The following is a 21,292-nucleotide window of genomic DNA, read 5'->3' as shown; positions in this document are numbered from 1 at the left end:
ATGAACTGCAAGGGCAGAGGTGAGAGGTCACAGGACACTGGGCTATGAACTGCAAGGGCAGAGGTGAGAGGTCACAGGACACTGGGCTATGAACTGCAAGGGCAGAGGTGAGAGGTCAGGACACTGGGCTATGAACTGCAAGGGCAGAGGTGAGAGGTCACAGGACTTACAGTACATGGTCGTGTGACGACTGAAGAATGCTGTAACAACTCACTATAAGCCGTGGTACCAAAATTAGCTTGTTTAGATGATTGGTTCCTCAGAAACTAGTCTCATTTACCACGTCATGCTTATCTTGACTAAGTTGATATATAAAATACTGTGCGAAACGGTTTTCTTTGATGCACCTGAGGTCTGTTGAGCAAGGTCAGGTGCAACATTACAGAACATTCAGATAGAAATGTATTTTGTTCAACAGATCTGATTCTCTGTCCTATACAATAGTAATTTCAGCTCTCTACATTACATTTCTGTCTGCAACATTTTGTAAGTTTCTCCCTATTGAATACATCCATGTACCCTGTGAATGTTATATATTGACTATTATATAACCCCTATTTAACCTTTTGTGTGCCCCTCCTGTTTCCAGTTGCAGCTCCAGTAGACAGTGCTGCTGCTGATGAGGCGTCTGCGGTTGAGGAGGGGCCCTCTGAGCTGCCAACCTTGGAGGAGGTTGCCCGGGCAACAGGAACTCTGCGTTCCCAGCCTCTGGGTATGTCATTGTCACCCTGTCTGGTGATGAGATTTACTTTAGTGAAAATGTTGAGGCAGATTCTCCCTTCAATCTCAATCAAAATATTCCCAATGTACATACCAAATGGCAACCTATTCACTATATTGTGCACTACTTTTGACCTTATTCCTATTAGCCCTGCTCAAAAGTAGGGCTCTGTGAAGGGGATAGGGTGCTGTTTGGGACACGCATGCTTTGAAGCATTACAATAAGCTAAATAGACACTAACTTTGTAGAAATGTGACTGATTAGAATCCTCCCCATACACTCAGTAACTTTGTAGAAATGTGACTGATTAGAATCCTCCTCATACACTCAGTAACTTTGTAGAAATGTGACTGATTAGAATCCTCCCCATACACTCAGTAACTTTGTAGAAATGTGACTGATTAGAATCCTCCTCATACACTCAGTAACTTTGTAGAAATGTGACTGATTAGAATCCTCCTCATACACTCAGTAACTTTGTAGAAATGTGACTGATTAGAATCCTCCTCATACACTCAGTAACTTTGTAGAAATGTGACTGATTAGAATCCTCCTCATACACTCAGTAACCTTGTTGATCCAGTTGATCCAGTTTATTGATAAGGGAGGTTCTAACAGTGTATCTGTCAGCTGTGAGTATTTCACACAAGTCTAACTCCCTTCAGTAGCCCAGAACATCTGTTTCACTAGTAGAAACAACAAATATATAGAAACAATATAAAAACAACAGACACACTTTGGGTTACAATGGTCTGGTCCTGTGCCTGTGATGTTAAAAGCAGTCTTTTATGGTGAATCCCTCGGGCCCTGGCACAGTGTCTACCCAGCACAACAGAGTGGAAACCACCCGTCTTTCCACTCTCTGTAATACATCTCCACTCTCCACATGTCTGAACGCAGGCCCCAGACATCCCAACTGGAGATAAAACCACAACTCCAAACTCAAGCGGCTATTTAGTTTAGCTGGATACAGTCTGTACTGTAAGGGATCGGAGCCCGCAAGATGTGTCTAGCATGGACTTAAGGGGGAAAAATGTCACTGGTAAGACCAATCACGGAGGGTCCCCACGGAACGCTCAACACTCATTTTCATAGCACGCTATGTGTTCCAAATGGCACCCTGTTCCCTATATAGTGCACTACTTTTGACCAGAGCCCATAGGGAAACCCATAGAGTTCTGGTCAGAAGTAGTGCACTATGTAGGGAATAGGGTGCCATTTTTTTAAGCACATAGAGTGAAATGCAGCCCCACACACAGACGATGTCCAGCAAACGTCGGAGTGATTGTGCAGGCAGAAACAGAGGCCCCTCTAAACCAAGACGGAACAGGCAGACCTACGGTTTAAAACTAGATGAGCATAACAGCTCCTCCACTGTCTGGCAAAGCAATGATGTCATGCTACTAAACTAACCTGCATGCCAAAAGGTCAAAGAGCTCATGCTTGCCCCCCTGCAATTCTCTCACTCCGGTTACTTCCTCCCAGTTCCCTGCCCATAACAACAACTGATTTAGGCTCAGTTTCTCCCGACTCCAATACAAACCTCAGTCATAACAAACTCGACACCAAAGCTGACCCCTAGACCAGTGGTGGAATTAGGTCATTACAGCTCTGTACGTGAGGTCCCTATGTTGATGGATACGTCCCAAATGACACCCTATTCCCTTTATAGTACACCCTATTCTCTTTATAGTACACCCTATTCCCTTTATAGTACACCCTATTCCCTTTATAGTACACCCTATTCCCTTTATAGTACACCCTATTCCCTTTATAGTACACCCTATTCTCTCTATAGTACGCCCTGTTCCCTTTATAGTGCACCCTATTCTCTTTATAGTACACCCTATTACCTGTATAGTACACTTTATTCTCTTTATAGTACACCCTATTCCCTTTATAGTGCACCCTATTCTCTTTATATTACACCCTATTACCTGTATAGTACACTTTATTCCCTTTATAGTACACCCTATTCTCTTTATAGTACTCTTTATAGTACACCCTATTCTCTTTATAGTACTCTTTATAGTACACCCTATTCTCTTTATAGTACTCTTTATAGTACACCCTATTTTCTTTATAGTACACCCTATTCTCTTTATAGTACTCTTTATATTACACCCTATTACCTGTATAGTACACTTTATTCCCTTTATAGTACACCCTATTCTCTTTATAGTACTCTTTATAGTACACCCTATTCTCTTTATAGTACCCCCTATTCTCTTTATAGTACCCCCTATTCTCTTTATAGTACACCCTATTTTCTTTATCGTACACCCTATTTTCTTTATCGTACACTTTATTCCCTTTATAGTACACCCTATTCTCTTTATAGTACACTTTATTCTCTTTATAGTACACTTTATTCCCTTTATAGGTACACCCTATTCTCTTTCAAGTACACCCTATTCCCTTTATAGTATACTTTTTTCCCTTTATAGTATACTTTGTACCCTGTATAGTACACCCTATTCCCTGTATAGTACACCCTATTCCCTTTGTAGTACTCCCTATTATTTTTATAATTGTAAAATAAAGGGAATAAGGTAACATTTGGGACGTAACCTGTCTATCTCTGTTACACAGTGGCGCCCCCCAGTGTTAAAGAGGAGAATGAGTGTCAGGGAGAGAAGCAGCAGGAGGATGGTGATGAGGTCTTGTTGAATGTGATCAGGCCAGACTACGAACGCCCTCCCCCTCCGCCCCCCATGCAGCCCCTCTACCCCCTAGGGGAGGACGGCAATGTGCAAGGTTCCCTGTTTTTTTGTTTGTTTGTTGTAAATACAATTATTCAATTAATTGTTTCTAGGCCTAGTATGTGTAAAGCACAACTGCTTATGTAAAAAGAGCTTTATAAAATACATTTGATTTAGTTGATTGATTCAGCGAATCAAATATCTAGTACAGTAGGGTTTATATACCTATTTTCTTACTTTGTTTCTGCAGTGTCGCGTTCTGAAGTTTATGAAGCACTCAAAGACTTTGGGTACAAGTCTTTCAGACCAGGGCAGGAACAGGCCCTCATGAGAATTCTATCAGGTATGCAGGAAGAGGGTAAAACACAGTGAACAGAATTATACACTACTTAATTTACTACCTCAGTAAATTGATATTGTCGAGATAGAACAAGTGGTCGCTTCCTCACATACAGATTTGTGTTTGTTACAAGCATGATGCTCACTTTGTGTGTGTGTGTGTGTGTGTGTGTCCCTCTCCAGGTCTGTCCACTCGTGGTGGTCTCCACAGGCATGGGGAAGTCTCTGTGCTACCAGCTGCCTGCCTACCTCTATGCCCAGAGGTCCAACAGTATCACTCTTGTGGTATCACCACTGGTATCTCTTATGGACGATCAGGTAACATATCTGTCCCCTAGTTATACAACACATTATTGATATGGACACTGTCTTGTGAATGTCTCAATAAAGGTCATTGAATGAAATACTGACAGTAAATGATTTTGTCTCCTTAGCTATCTGGACTCCCATCCAAACTGAAAGCAGCTGCTGTTCACTCCAATATGTCTAAAAAACAGAGGGAGGCAGCCATTGAAAAGGTACTGACATCCGATTACAATCTGCCTAGTTAAACTATGCTCTATCTAGTCCTTAACATCGACTTCCTCTCTATTTTTACATAACGTTTATATATGTCAGACTTGAACTGAATTAAATATGCCACACGCTTTTATCCAAACCCGACTTAGTCATACTTGCTCTACCCATACCAACTGAGCTGTTGATCATGTTGATCTTGCATTAGGGTTCTATATCTCTCAGTGATGTCTTTTTGCTCATTCATAACCTGTCTGTGTGTGTCATCTGTCTGTGTGATGCCATGAAGCTGCTACGACAATGGTGTCAGTCATATTTGCATTGATGTTGGTGGTGATTTTCATAACAATAAAGTTTCCTGATTTGATTGTATATGCTTTGAGTATCTCTGTCTGTGTGTTCCCTCCAGGTTAAGGCAGGTGAGGTCCATGTCCTGCTCCTGTCCCATGAGGCGTTGGTAGGTGGAGGTCACTCTGGCTTTGGCTGTCTGCCCCCAGCTGACCAGCTCCCCCCAGTGGCCTTTGCCTGTATTGATGAGGCCCACTGTGTCTCAGAGTGGTCCCACAACTTCAGGCCCTGCTACCTGCGTCTCTGCAAGGTGAGATCTGGTCATTGACCACCCAATATATGATAAACAGCAACTGTCAAGCAGAAGCTCTGTTCTTTCCACTTAGGTTCCATGTCTGCAAATTAACCATTGTAACTCACTGTCAGGAATCCCTAAATCCACTTTCAACTCACAAAACAAGCAAATGAGCAAATGTTATGTCATCTCTTCTCTCATATATAGAACCGCCAATGGCCTCTTTGTTTATAAAACATTTATTAACTCGTTTAAAATGAATATAATAACTCAATGTTTTTTACGTCCTTTCCTAAATTAGGAGCATGTCTCTTACCATTATAGCTGTACATGGTTACACACATACAGTAAATGCCATTCTTCCCTTCAGTGTTGAAGTGCCCTCTTAGTGTATGTTCAGTCTCCTAGGTGTTGAGGGACCGTCCAGGTCATCTGTACACCGCTAGACCATATTAGCCTGCTGAGCTAAAGCCTAGGCATTACTGTCTTCAGTAAGGCCAGTCTTCAGGTAGGTTTTTAACTGAACCACCTCCTAGGTGTTGAGGGACCGTCTGGGCGGGCGTTGCCTGCTGGGTCTGACTGCCACCGCCACCCTGTCCACAGCCCTGGACATCGCTCAACACCTGGACATCACTGACCAGGACGGTATCGCTGTCCACTCGGCCGCCGTGCCTGACAACCTGCAGCTGTCTGTCTCCATGGACCGAGACAAGGACCAGGTAGGATAGCAACGTACACACATACATACATACATACATACATACATACATACATACATACAATTGAGGTTAGGGGTGTGTTGACATGCAAATACTTGTATTCGTAATCGTATCCATAAATTGACAGTTGATAGTCGGATCAAATGATAATTGTAAAAAAACTAAGTGTTTTAATATTCCTAAATAGATGTTGGCAAAATACCTCCCTGCACATTCTCACTGCAAAAAGCTGCAGATTAGTAGCAGCGAGCGGAGGGGTGTGTGTCTGTGTCCTCAACTTCCAGCGGGCAGCCAAGTTTGCTGTTACTTAGTCAGAATGCTTGCCAACGTTTCTTATTTTTTCCCTAACCTTTCCCCACTTGTTAGATATTATGCTCATTGATAAATTGATTACAAACCGCCCTTACGGTGTGATTAATCATAGTAGGTGGCAGCAGCAATCTAAACGATCAGACCAGAAACATCATTCTTAATTTTCTAAATCGTTCAGTGGGGTCTTTCTCATGATCATGTGAAATTATGAAGTGAGTGGATGGAGAAATACAGATTCACTCTATCCAATCAGAGCAGCAGGATCAATGTACAGCCCGCCCTCCTCTTTACCGACAGGCAAACTAGCATGCACATGACTGGCTCTATTTTTGTCATTTTTACCCCCTTTTTTCATGATATCTAATTGGTAGTTACAGTCTTGTCCCATCGCTGCAACTCCCGTACGGACTCAGGAGAGGCAAAGGTCGAGAGCCGCGCGTCCTCCGAAACATGACCCTGCCAAGCCAGCCGCACCAATGTGTTGGAGGAAACGCCGTACAACTGGCGACTGTGTCAGAGTGCATGCGCCCCGGCCCACCACAAGGAGTCTCTAGAGTGTGATGGGACAAGAACATCCCGGCCAGCCAAACCCTCCCCTAACCCGGATGACACTGGGCCAATTGTGCAGCACCTCATGGGTCTCCTGGTTGTGGCCGGCTGCGACACAGCCTGGGATCGAACCCGGGTGACGCCTATTGCACTGCCATACAGTGCCTTAGACCGCTGCGCCACTCGGGAGGCCTGACTGACTCAAGGACAGTACGTATAGTTTAGAAACCGTGACTGACTGACATGAGAAACATGCTTGGATTATGGATAATTACAAAAAATACTTGTATCATAATCGTATCCAGAAAATGTCCCATATCTGTTACGATACTCGTTTTGTCTGACTACTCTGCACACCCTTAGTTGAGGAGGTGTTTAGTGTAGTGAAACATTCAGAATGTTCAGAACCTAGAACTGTAATAGATAGATCTGACACCATTCACTATTTTACATCAGAACTGTATTGTAGAACAGATACTCAAATTCAATCAATCAAATGTATTTATTAAGCCCTTCTTACATCAGCTGATGTCACAAAGTGCTGTACAGAAACCCATCTGAAAACCCCAAACAGCAAGCAATGCAGGTGTAGAAGCACGGTGGCTAGGAAAAACTCCCTAGAAAGGCCAGCACCTAGGAAGAAACCTAGAGAGGAACCAGGCTGTGAGGGGTGGCCGGTTCTCTTCTGGCTGTGCCAGGTGGAGATTATAACAGAACATGGCCAAGATGTTCAAATGTTCATAGATGACCAGCAGGGTCAAATAATAATAATCACTGTGGTTGTTGAAGGTGCAACAGGTCAGCACCTCATGAGTAAATGTCAGTTGGCTTTTCATAGCCGATCATTAAGAGTATCTCTACCGCTCCTGCTGTCTCTAGAGAGTTGAAAACAGCAGGTCTGAGACAGGTAGCACGACCGGTGAACAGGTCAGGGTTCCATAGCCGCAGGCAGAACAGTTGAAACTGGAGCAGCAGCACGGCCAGGTGGACTGGGGACAGCAAAGAGTCATCAGGCCAGGTAGTCCTGAGGCATGGTCCTAGGGCTCAGGTCCGAGAGAGAGAGAGAGAGAGAGAGAGAAAGAAGGAGAGAATTAGAGAGAGCATACTTAAATTCACACAGGACACCGGATAAGACAGGAGAAATACTCCAGATATAACAGACTGACACTAGCCCCCCCGACACATAAACTACTGCAGCATAAATACTGGAGGCTGAGACAGGAGGGGTCGGGAGACACTGTGGCCCCGTCCGACGATACCCCCGGACAGGGCCAAACAGGCAGGATATAACCCCACCCACTTTGCCAGGCACAGCCCCCACACCACTAGAGGGATATCTTCAACCACCAACTTACCATCCTGAGACAAGGCCGAGTATAGCCCACAAAGATCCCCGCCACGGCACAACACAAGGGGGGGCGCCAACCCGGACAGGAAGATCACGTCAGTGACTCAACCCACTCAAGTGACGCGCCCCTCCTAGGGACGGCATGGAAGAGCACCAGTAAGCCAGTGACTCAGCCCCTGTAATATGGTTAGAGGCAGAGAAAGGGGAACCGGCAAGGCAGAGACAGCAAGGGCAGTTCGTTGCTCCAGTGCCTTTCCGTTCACCTTCACACTCCTGGGCCAGACTACACTCAATCATAGCACCTACTGAAGAGATGAGTCTTCAATAAAGACTTAAAGGTTGAGACCGTATATCTGCAACATTTGAGAGTGTGTATGCTGTGCAGACCAGGATGCAAATATTATGTGTTTTCTTCCAAAGACTTGGATCATTTGATTGAGTCTGCCTGGATGGAGTTGTCAATTTGGGACTATGTCATCGCTCATCCGTTCCTTAGGCCAGGCAAGCCCAATCAAGCAGAGCTAAACTATTTGAAAGAAAACTAATAGGGGGCGTTCATAAATTCACTGTCTACTCCGATTTCAGAGCACTCTCGTCTGAGTGTACCAGAGCGCAGAATAACTGATGAATTTACTAACGCTCAACACCCGTTAAATATGGCCGGTGCCAGTAAACGGGGGGGGGGAAGCGAGCTCCTGACTTGGAACTGGGAATTCCAAGTCAGAAAGTTGTGCATCTTTCTAGAGTGCTGACTTTACGACCTGAAGATCACTGACATCATGATTTTCCCGAGCTCCCAATTGTCTTGAAAGCACCAAGACATGCGAGTTCCCCATACCACGGTAACCTCCCACCTTTTAAAGGGGAGGCTGAAAATGTGTCTCACCTAATTGTGCTTGATTGAGCATGGAACACTCCAAAAACCTTTTATTCATTAACTTTTTGTCATTTCTTATCATAAAAACAATCTTCCTCAAATACTTTCATTCTGCTCCTAAATGTCTTTGTGTGCTCTTACATTTTTCAACTTAAATTTAAAAAATAATAATGTCAGCATAGAGCCCTGAGTATTTGAACCCAGGTTTGATGCTGCGTGTGCCTTTCCCCTGTCCAGGCCCTGGTGTCTCTGCTGAAGGGAGAGAGATTCGGGTCTCTGGAGTCCGTCATCGTCTACTGCACCAGGAGAGACGAGACGACCCGTATATCTGCCCTGCTCAGGACCTGCCTCCAGGGGGTGCTGTTGAAGGATTCTAACCGTACAGCCAGCCAGGAGGAAGATGACAACCCTATAGGGAAGAAGAAGAAAGCTTTGGGTACCTATCTATTTGCGTTTGGCTTGATGACAATAGGAGATTAGGAGTTTTGTAGCACTTGTACTCTGAGACGCTTTGTGAATACAGGCCCTGACCTCTCTCTGCTGTGTTTCCTCAGCCAGGAAGAAGATCCGTAAGCCTCTGAAGTGGATGGCTGAGTCCTACCACGCCAGCATGTCGTCATCCGAGCGCCGTCGTGTCCAGAACAACGTCTTGTGTGGAGAGCTGCGCGTGGTGGTTGCCATGGTAGCCTTCGGCATGGGCCTGGACAAGTCAGACGAGTGCGGCATCGTGCACTACAACATGCCCAAGAGCTTTGAGAGCTACGTGCAGGAGATCGGGAGGGCAGGGAGAGACGGAGTACCGGCCCACTGTCATCTCTTCCTGGATCCTGAGGTGAGGTTTCTCAAGATTGTTATTTTTCTCTCTCTAGCTCTAGCTCTCCAGCTCTCATATTTTTTTGGTTGGATGTACAATATTTTAAACTTTTATTCAACATCACTGTAATCCTACATTCTTGTCTGCTGTGGTTGTAGGGAGGGGACCTGTGTGAGTTGCAGAGGCACATCTATGCAGATACGGTGGACTACTACACTGTGAAGAAGCTGGTGCAGAAGGTGTTTCCTCCCTGCAAGTGCAGACAGATCTACCAGAAGTAGCAGGATCTAGCCAGGGTAATGTTGGCATACTTATGTATTCTTTCCCCCTTCTCTCCATCTACACTCATTGGACATGAACAGCCTACGGTCATTATATGAACCCCAATTAAAGGTCCACTGCAGTCAAAAACCTTATTTATTTATTTGTTTTTGTTGTTGTTTTTCCCTGTGTTTTATATATATTTCCACACTATGAGGTTGGAATACTACTGTGAAATTGTGATGATAATGCCCTTTTTAGTATAAGAGCTGTTTGAAAAAAACACCTGCAATTTCAGCCTGTTTTGGTGGGATGGAGTTTTGGCTTAACTAAATTCTTCCTTGAGAAATTGCATTCACAGCAAGGTACTTAATTGTTACCCATAAATGATTAGATATTAAAATAGAAAGGGCTGCATTGGATCTTTAAGACATAAAAAAAAGAAAAACTTGATTTAGAATTCATGTCAAATTTTATTTTAACAAGTTTTATTGCACCATAGAATTAAATATAATTCCTTCATTGTAATGTAATTTGTATCTGTGTAGGACATAAACCAAGCATATATTTTTGAGGAGTTGTTCTCATTTCTTTCACGCTGTCTTAGGCTCAGGAGGAGGTTGACGACTCCGAGATGATGGAACTGATGGACACCTGTGATGAGACCTCTGCTGCAGCACCGGAACAAACAAAGGAGACTAGTCAAAACACCCCCGTTGAGCAGTTGGAACAGGCCAAAGTCCCTACTGAGGACAAGGATGTACCAACTCTTCAACCATCGGAGGGGAAGCAGAAAGAACCACCAGAGTTGAGTGTTCCACTTCCCCGGAGAGGGGATGGCGAACAGGAAGTGGAAGAGGAGGAGGGGCCAGGGGGAGGTGATGATTGGTCCACGACTAGGGTGTGTCACACCCATGAGAGGGCCATCCCTATGCAGGACACTGTGGAAGCCCTGGACATCACTGAGGAAGGTGAGTACCTCACTATACCTAACACAGGACAGGTGAAATGTCTTGTCTTTTGTTTAATTCAATAAAACGGCCAATTGTGTCACTCAGATAATTGATTCCAGGATCAGAAAACAGTAAATATGTAATTAGAATGAAATCCCAGTTTAATTTCTCTTTTTCTGTCAAGACCAGTGAGTCTCCCCACCTGCCCTTCAGACATCAGAGTAACAATGTAACTTGTAAGTCATTGTAAGTCAAAGACTGTCCCCTCTGTCTCTGTGTGTCTGTCAGGTTTGGAGACTCTGCTGTGCTACCTGGAGCTGCACCGTCAGCAGTACGTAGAGCTGCTCCACCCCACCCTCTCCGTCTGTAAGATTGTCTGTTACAACGGCCCTCAGCAGCTCTGCAAACTCACCAAGATGTAGGGCAACATCACAACACCCGGCTCATGTTCATTCATTAGGGCACACCGTATATATTTATTTTTAAACTGTGTGCATTTTCAGTTTGCAGAACCTCGACAAGTACTGCAAACTCACTCTGAACACCTGGCCAGTCTGTTACAGTAGACTGTTTACCTGTAAGAAACAAAGTCGTGTTGGATAGGTTGTGTTTGTGTACAGTATGTAGGTGTGTATTATTTGCTCATGTGATGTTTTTGTGGTCAAGTAAAGTCAGGTACATTTGTCATGTGGTTTGTTATTTTCATGTTCAGGCAATAGATTACTAATGTTTACCAGGTGCTTAAACCGCTTTGCTGTAGATATGTAATGTTTATGGTGAGGGGTGTTGATGATGGGTGTGTGCCGTCTGATTGGCAGCTGCCTACCTGTTGCCGGGGTGTTGGCCCAGAAACGGATGGCAGGGGAGTGAGTGGAGGCCTATGATTTGCTGGACTTTGACGTGGTGGAGGTGGCAGACACTATGGGCTGGCAGCTGGGTCTGGTGAAGAGAGGTCTCAGACAACTACAATGGGCCACAAACAGAGGTGTGTGTGTGTTTTATAGTTGAAAAAATGATAACTACAGTGGAGCATAGTCAAAAATGTGTATCACACAATTGTCTGCACTGGTTATTAAAACGTGTGTTAATTAACCATAGTGAGTCACATTCTGCCTGAATGAATGTTACATTTTGATTAAAAATCCGTTCAAGATAAATAATTATACATCTATCTCCGTATCATATATATACTGTCTTGTGGAGTTGTCCACCCTATCCTTCATAGGGTATATCCTGTCTTCCAGGAGTCTCGGTGGAGTTCTCCAACCTGTCCTTCTACTTTCGTTCCTACGGTGACTTGACCCCGGACGAGATGGACCGAGTGTGTGAGTTCCTGCATGGCAGAGTGGTGGCCCAGGAGAGCACCAAGCTGTACCAGCTCAAAGCCTGCTTCATGGCCTTCCGCAGGTCAGCACTGCACTACACTATATACCACTATTAAGAACTCTAACCAGCACTAGGCTACACAAATATAGCACCAAATTGTATCATAGAGGAGCATCTAAAAGGTACTGAAGAGGCTCCTGGTTACCAGAGTTACATGGCCTGATAGGCCTGTTATTGTAGCTGTTAACCCAGTGGTGCTTGGAGTATGTTTAAAGACATTGATATTTCTAGATCAGTTTATGCTACTGTGCATCTTTTGGGTGATGTGTTTATTACTCTTTTTGCGTAGTGTTTTTGATAAGGTCACACTGTATGCCTCTCTGCAGTGTCGCATACAAGAGGTGCAGTTTCTGCACGGACGAGCTGGACGAGAGGCGAAGCCTGAAGCAGCAAGGGCTTCTGGGGGATTACTTTGACAAGAGGAGAGACCTGGACCTGAGCAGGAAGTTCCAGGGAGAGAAGGATGGAGAGGACGAGGAGGTGTTGATGAAATGCAAGGTTTGTTTCTCCTAAGATTCCGTGATGTTTTTTACTGGCTGTAAGTGAAGCTAATGCCTTGATCTAATACTAAACTTAAAGAAGTACCCTTACAAGTGAAAAAAATATGGCACATGGAAACCAAACGAGGGGGGTCCATGGTGACAGGTGGGATGGGCTGAGAGTGGCTGAGGGGTGGGATTACAGAGTTTATGTTCGGTAGTGTATTATTGTTATGTGATTGCTGTATAAGTACTGTGTATGTAAAATGTATGTATATGTAGCAGAAAATCCGAAGAGGGGTGTCAGTGGATGGGTTAATAAAAAAAATGTAAATACATTTTTTTACCCTGATAATAACCTAATAGAGATAAATCTGGGCCATTGCATTTTTAGAGTAACGTAGTTAGTTTAGAATATTTTTAACACTTTATATTGTATATCCTCTACTTTAAATTAGTTTATTATATACTTTTTTTATTATGTATAATTGTTTTGTTTTTACTGTATCTATACCACAGAAGGCTGATGAGGGGAGGACAGCTCATTTTAATGGAAAACGTGTTTGATTTACAGTGCATTCAGAAAGTATTCAGACCCCTTGACTTTTTCCACATTTTGTTATATTACAGCCTTATTGTAAAATGGATGAAATAAGACATTTTCCTCATCAATCTACACACAATACCCCATAATGACAAAATTAAAACAGGTTTTCAGACATTTTGGCATATTTATCCAATTAAAAAAAAAAAAAAACAGAAATACCTTATTTGCATTCAGACCCTTTGTTATGAGACTCGAAATTGAGCTCAGGGGCATCCTGTTTCCATTGATTATCCTTGAGATGTTTCTACAACTTGAATGGAGTCCACCTGTGGTAAATTCAATTGATTGGACAAGATTTGGAAAGGCACACACCTGTCAATTTAAAGGTCCCACAGTTGACAGTGCATGTCAGAGCAAAAACCAAGCCATGAGGTCGAAGGTATTGTCTGTAGAGCTCCGAGACAGGATTGTGCCGAGGCACAAATCTGGGGAAGGGTACTGAAAAATGTCTGCAGCATTGAAGTTCCCCAAGAACACATTGGCCACATTGGCCAGTTTGGAACCACCAAGACTCTTCCAAGAGCTGGCCGCCTGGCCAAACTGAGCAATCGGGGGAGGTGATGGTCACTCTGACAGCGCTCCAGAGTTCCTCTGTGGAGATGGGAGAACCTTCCAGAAGGACAACCATCTATGCAGCACTCCACCAATCAGGCCTTTATGGTAGAGTGGCCAGACGGAAGCCACTCCTCAGTAAAAGGCACATGACAGCCCGCTTGGAGTTTGCCAAAAGGCACTTAAAGACTCTCAGACCATGAGAAACAAGATTCTCTGGTCTGATGAAACCAAGATTGAACACTTTTTTGCCTGAATGCCAAGCGTCACGTCTGGAGGAAACCTGGCACCATCCCTACGGTAATGCATGGTGGTGGCAGCATCATGCTGTGGGGATGTTTTTCAGAGGCAGGGACTGTGAGACTTGTCAGGATCGAGGGAAAGATGAATGGAGCAAAGTACAGAGATCCTTGATGAAAACCTGCTCCAGAGCACTCAGGACCTCAGACTGAGGCGAAGGTTCACCTTCCAACATGACAACAACCCTAAGCACACAGCCAAGACAACACAGGTGTGGCTTCGGCACAAGTCTCTGAATGTCCTTGAGTGGCCCAGCCAGAGCCCGGACTTGAACCCGATCGAACATCTCTGGAGAAACTTGAAAATAGCTGTGCAGCGACGCTCCTCATCCAACCAGACAGAGCTTGAGAGGATCTGTGGAGAAGAATGGGAGAAACTCCCCAAATACAGGTGTGCCAAGCTGGTAGCGTCATACCAAAGACTCAATGCTGTATTCGCTGCCAAAGGTGCTTCAACAAAGTACTGAGTAAAGGGTCTGAATACTTATGTAAATGTGTTGTTTCTGTTTTTTATTTGTAATACATTTGCAAACATTTCTATAAACCTGTTTTTGCTTTGTCATTATGGGGTATTGTGTGTAGATTGATGAAGGGGGGAAATTATTTAATCCATTTTAGAATAAGGCTGTAACTTAACAAAATGTGGAACAAGTCAAGGGGTCTGAATACTTTCTGAATGCACTGTATATGATACCATTCCACTCATTCTGCTACAGCCATTACCACGTGCCTGTCCTCCCCAATTAAGGTGCCTCCAACATCCTGTGATCTATACTGTATGTAGATTACGAAAATTACTTGGTCTAAATTCTGTCTGTATGTTCTGTAAATGTTTGTCCAAACCAGGTCAAACTCCTGGTATGTAAGTGATTCAGATTTGGATGTTTTTTTTTGTGTGTTTTTTTTAGATGATGGACTGGGAGGCTCAGATCAGAGCGGATATTCAGAGTTTCCTGGGCAACCACATTGATGAGAAGCTCTCTGGCAGAGCTGTCGCTAGAATATTCCATGGAATTGGTAAGTTTTCCCATTTTTATTATTCTCTATATGACTAGGGTCACAAAGGAGGGGAAATGCTAAGTTCCCATACATTCCCATGGAAGGTTTCCCACTTTGAAAACTCCCAGAACTACTTCCGGGTATTGTGGTATGTTGGCTCCTTGTCACTAGGGGGGGTGGCTTATTTAGTGCCATGTGTTTGAACTGTATGGACGCAGTCGTGCTCATCAGTTTCATGCAGTCGGTGATTATCGTTCATCACCACTGATTATTGACTTTCAATATGGGGCAAAAAATTGTCTGGCTTGCGCCTACATGATCTAAGGTTATGCAGTTCTTGATGCAGTTGACTGCAAGTCGCTGCACCAACTGCACCCTGCAACCACTGCATGTATTGTGGGAATCACTATTGTCAACCAGTAATTAATGCTTTTGCTTGACCCACACAAACTTGACCAAAGACATGACTGAAACAGAAACCAACTTTTGGGCGGAGATTCATAGGTACAATAGTATAAGTTTAAGAGTATATAATGTGAGTTCTCTCTCTAACCAATTAATATTACACAAATGTTTTCAGTCTGACTGTGTGATACGGAGGTAGAGAAAAGTTTATTTAGAAAAATGTATGAACAATGGCAGCTATGTTGACACTGCCAAGTTGAAATAAACCTTGCTTTCGGAAAACCAATGCGTTTTCCAATGTTGGGTTGTGTCCAATGTTTGGTTGTCGCAGATGCACCTCCACTCGACTGCAATCATGGACATCAGTTTGTTTTAGTAATTCAATTGGAACACCCTCTATATTTTTTTCTTCCAGGAAGTCCATGTTACTCAGCTCAGACCTTCGGCAGGGACTGGAGATACTGGAGAAAATACATCCAGTTTGATTTCAATGAAATCATCCGTTTTGCTATTCAGGAGATCGTTCGATTCAAGTGATCAAATAATACAAAAATGTACTCTATGTAAAAAGTTGTTAGATCATTTTCTTACCTCAGCTGCTTCCATTAACATGCAATGTATTTATTGTAAATCATGTTTTGTGTGTTTTATGATATGAATGGCTGTTTTATGGTATGGTTTCTGTGTTTTGATGTTTGTTTGGTGTACTGTGCATTTCGTGTAATGTTGTTTCTATACCCATTTGAATACAATTTATTTTTGTATGTCATGTAAGGGTGAGTGCTTGATGTTATTGAAACTTGTGTTTGCTCCTTGATCAAGGTACAAAAGGATTTCATTCAATGGTTGACTGTTTTCCAATATGGGTGTGCATTGCATAATTGTAGTATGTAATACATGAAGTCCAGGTGTGTCAGAGTAGTTCCTTTATTGTTTCCTGATATGGATCCAAACTCATTGGCTCATGCCCTGTGGAGAAAAACACATTCAACCCTGTGAGACCCAACATTGCACAAATGCAACATTTCCTAAATTGCATCCTATACAGTTCCTAAACAAATATCATGTGAAACACTACATCGTGCATTTCCTTAGACGCACACGTGTCTCTTAGTGGTATGTGTTGTGTGTCAGTATGATTTATTGTGGCATCGGTAGCCTCTGAAACATTAGAAATCTGTACATTAGTCTTACACCACACTGGTTCCCTACACAAGCATGTTGTTGGCCATCCATGCAAATAAATTACAAATAAATGTACATGTATATACCACTAGAATATATGTCCCATCACATGTAAATGATTTTGATGTGATTTCCAGAACATTTCACAGTTTTCTTTCCACAAATGTTTCCTACCATTGAAGCACAATGTTGCATTTTTGCAACGTTTCCAGAAAATTATACTACACATTTGAGAAAAAAACTGATTATTATCATAATCAGAGGCCTAATACAAGTATTTATGAAGGGTAGTAACATTAATTCCTCATTTGGATCTATGCTTGGGTCTCACAGGGTTAAGGAAATGGATGGCTGGAATGAGGAAATTAAAATACGATCCTACAAATGTGACTCTCCCATTGTATAAACATTGGTTTATATATTCAAGATTACTCTTTAGTTTATATGTATTGAAGATTACTCTTTGATTTTGAAGCGTCTGCGCCAGGAATTTATTTGACTAAGCCGGTCAATGTTGATAACCTAGTCTAGAACCCATGTTTTATTATCTTTGAACTGAAATATAAACACATTTTTAAGAAACAAGGTCGAATAAAACTGATGATTAACTCAGGGCCTGGGTCACACAGTATTTCCAGTATTGCACCTTTGTTGCTGCAGAATGGTACAGTATAAGTGAAACTGTTATGAGATGGAATAATGCTACGTTGGACCTAAACCCCGTCACACTGAACTCTTCAACTTAGAGTTGTGAAAATGTATTTTGGGCTCTACATTATCTTGAAGCACCCCTGATGTTGCTGCAGTTATGGAGGCTGTGTGTTGGTCATGTCTGTCTTCTCAGGGTCAGAGTGAAAATGCTGACTGACTCCACAGAGAGCAATGTCACTTTACTTTAAGTAGCAGATAGTATGACTATCTGTCTGTAAGTGGTGATGGTGACCACAAAGTGAGGACATTCTGAGTAACGTCTGCTGGATGAAATGACTGCAGTGCAGTCTAACTATCAGTTCAGAACAACCTCAGCTCTACATTACTGTAATATAGCTACTGCTGACTTAGGTTTCTGCCAACATGTCTGTAACAGTCTTGAAGGAAGACTTCTGGACAGATAATGTGAACATAACACAATCAATAGACTACAGCTGTTTATCAGATGCTGTATGTAGAGAAAACATTTATTTTGTCTTTATTATCTGATTATTTGGGGAAATACGGTGCCTTCAGAAAGTATTCACACCCCTTGGCTTTTACCACATTTTGTTGTGTTACAGCCTGAATATAAAATTGATTAAAATATGTTTTAAATTGTCACTAGCCAACACACAATACCCCATAATGTAAAAGTGAAATTATGTTTTTAGACATTTTTACAAATGAAAGCTGAAATGTCTTGAGTCAGTAAGTATTCAACCCCTTTGTTATGTCAAGCCTAAATAAGTTCAGGAGTAAAAATGTGTTTAACAAGTCACATAAGTTGCATGGACTCACTCTGTGTCCAATAATAGTGTTTAACATGATTTTTGAATGACTACTTCATCTCTGTACCCCACACATACAATTATCTGTAAGGTCCCTCAGTCGAGCAGTGAATTTCAAACACTGATTCAACCACAAAGAACAGGTTTTCCAATGCCTCGCAAAGAAGGGCACATATTGGTAGATGTGTAAAAAAAAAATCTGACTGACTATCCCTTTGAGCATGGTGAAGTTATTAATTACACTTTGGATGGTGTGTCAATACACCCAGTCACTACAAAGATACAGGCGTCCTTCCTAACTCGTTGCCAGAGAGGAAGGAAACCACTCAGGGATTTCACCATGAGGCCAATGGTAACTTTAAAACAGTTACAGAGTGTACTGACTGTGACAGGAGAAAACTGATGGATCAACAACATTGTAGTTACTCCACAATACTAACCTAATTGACAGTGAAAATAAGGAAGCCTGTACAGAATACAAATATTCCAAAACATGCATCCTGTTTGCAACAAGGCACTAAATAAATAATGCAAAAAATGTGGCAAAAGAATTCACTTTTTGTCCTGAATACAATGTGTTATGTTTGGGGCAAATCCAATATAACACATTACTGAGTACCACTCTCCATATTTTCAAGCATAGTAGTGGCTGCATCATGTCATGGGTATGCTTGTAATCGTTAAGGACTGGCGGGTTTTACAGGATAAAAAGAAAATGAATGGAGCTAAGCACAGGCAAAATCCTAGAGGAAAACCTGGTTCAGCCTGCTTTCCACCAGAAACTGGGAGATGAATTCACCTTTCAGCAGGACAATAACCTAAAATACAAGGCCAAATCTACACTGGAGTTGCTTACCAAGACAGTGAATGTTCCTAAGTGACTGAGTTACAGTTTTGACTTGAATCTACGGCAAGACCTGAAAATGGTTATCAAGCAATGATCAACAACCAATTTGACAGAGCTTGAAGAATTTTGAGAAGAATAATGGGCAAAAAAAAGCTCTTAAAGATTTAGCCAGAAGAACTCACAGATGTAATCACTGCCAAAGGTGACTCTACAAAGTATAGACTCAGAGGTAGGAATATTTACAGTATGTAAATTCGATATTTCGGTATTTAATTTTCAATACATTTGCAAAATGTCTAAAAGCATGTTTTCACTTTGTTATTATGGGGTATTGTGTGTAGATGAATGAGCAAAATGAATTATTACATTTTGAATTCAGGCTGTAACACAACAAAAAGTGCAATAAGTCAAGGGGTATGAATACTTTCTGAAGGCACTGTAGTCTATCAGTGATGACCTTTTGAGATTAAAATTGTGTAGCTGTAACTCAAGATAAGGTTTATTGTCTCTTTCGACTGTGCACTTTGTCAGGTAGCATGCATTCACTGAATGGGAAGCTAAACTAATTACCTATTCCTGGCAACCTTGTTGTATGGAGAGAGTGGTCTATGAAACCAAACATCAAATATATTCAATTATTATTTTGAATGTAGGCTTATGGGGAATTGTTGTGGCAAAATATGAATCAAATATCATGTGTTTAATATTAACAATAATGTTAATATTGTCATAATAACATCAACATTGACCATAATAATGTTAACATTGACCTTAGTAATGTTAATATTGACCATAGTAATGTTAATATTGACCATAATAACATCAATATTGATCATGATAATGTTAACATTAACCATAATAATGTTAATATTGACCATAATAACATCAATATTGACCATGATAATGTTAATATTGACCATGATAATGTTAATATTGACCATAATAATGTTGTTTTTATAAGATCATTACCACATGATGACTGTTCCTTTGATAATGTAATGTCACACGTTCGTTCAAGGGTATGACACGTCACAAACCCATTATACAGATCCAGAAATCCTGCTAGGCCCTCCGGAACAAAATCTCCCACGAGGCAGCAGTTTCACGCTCACTGCTCTTCTACTCTGCACATGTCTTTCTTTCATCCAAATATGTTCAAAGTAACACAGGTGGCAAACTACTGAAGGCCTACTTTGGGTACCTCATTGGATGTTCATACTCACACTTACATCCAAAGACCCTTCAAACAGCTTCATGTTTGACTTGGAGACAGAGGATCTCCTCCTCATATCCTGTTGACAATGACACAAGGATGTGTTAGACCAGTCTCACCTGGCCCAGTCTCTGTTCTGATGATGCGTTGTAGGGTGGTCGCCCCTAGACACTGATCTTGGGTCAGTTTTCAATTTTCCACAATAATGGTTAGGATTGGGGGAGGGAAAGCTGATCCCAGATCTGTACCTAGGGGAAACTTCCCCCCATAGCTTGAGATGCACTTGTGACAACAGGTGTGTAGCAGGTGTTACAGTAATGGCATCCACTAACCATTGTGGGGGCCAGGAGTTTATCTTAGTCATGGTAAGGAACAACTATTGTCCCTAAATACTGGACCCAGTCATCCAGCCACACGGTCAATACAACTGATGGGTGTCCATGGAAAGTATTTTACTCCAAAACATTTGTGCAGGGTTTTGAGTAGTGAATGGTGATGAAGATATTGAGAACAAATGACAAAAGCTTGAATCAAATTCAAGTCTTTAATTTACATTGCGATGGAAGGATCGTGCTCAGACAACACCTTGCCAAACATACGTTTTACTCCTGCTCATGTACTGTCAACTTACACAACATGTAACACAACATTGGTCTCATTCTCATTGGTCAAGTAGATGAACACCTATATGTCCTCATTGGTCAAGTACATGAACGCTTTGTGAATTAGTTAACATGGCAACATATGGCTTCTAGATTATACTGAAGGTTGTGTATGCATTGGTACTTATCTTCTTCATTTTCCGTGAGAAAGTTTATCTTAGTCATTGCCAGGAGAAACTATGGGACTCAATCATCCAGTCACACGGTCAATGCAACATTTTGACTGTTGTCCATGGAAAGTACTTTTACTCCACAAAATGGGTATACGTGAAGAATGGGGCCTCTGAATTTACTCAGCAATACATTTCCTCAACTATGTGTTGGCTCTTTATTTTTTTTAACAGAAAAAGTTCTGTAGAAATTATAGTATGTGCATTATTTGTTTTGACAAAAGTTCCACCAGCCACCTTCCACGCTGTCAGTAATACGTTGTCTCGTTACATCATGTTGTCAATTTTCCTAATACACAACCTGTTGTCAGTA

General features: G+C 42.2%; 1 protein-coding gene across 1 annotated transcript; it reads left to right on the top strand.

The window, feature by feature from the left end:
* Window positions 1-3,686: 3,686 nt before the first annotated feature.
* On the top strand, window positions 3,687-16,190 carry LOC120027064 (ATP-dependent DNA helicase Q4-like). Its single transcript, XM_038971907.1, is given in 16 exon segments — window positions 3,687-3,766; window positions 3,946-4,080; window positions 4,197-4,280; window positions 4,688-4,876; window positions 5,398-5,580; window positions 8,904-9,102; window positions 9,221-9,498; window positions 9,639-9,760; window positions 10,103-10,106; window positions 10,349-10,712; window positions 10,983-11,112; window positions 11,513-11,679; window positions 11,939-12,101; window positions 12,407-12,578; window positions 14,926-15,034; window positions 15,837-16,190. Coding segments are annotated over 15 exon segments (2,391 nt in total). The 5' UTR covers window positions 3,687-3,766; window positions 3,946-3,975; the 3' UTR covers window positions 15,959-16,190.
* The last annotated feature ends 5,102 nt before the right edge of the window (window positions 16,191-21,292 follow it).

The sequence above is a fragment of the Salvelinus namaycush genome, chromosome 32 (assembly GCF_016432855.1).
Source record: "Salvelinus namaycush isolate Seneca chromosome 32, SaNama_1.0, whole genome shotgun sequence".
Taxonomy (NCBI): Eukaryota; Metazoa; Chordata; class Actinopteri; order Salmoniformes; family Salmonidae; genus Salvelinus; species Salvelinus namaycush.
The sequence above is the reverse complement of the archived record's forward strand: the minus strand, read 5'-3'. Positions and strand labels throughout refer to the sequence as shown.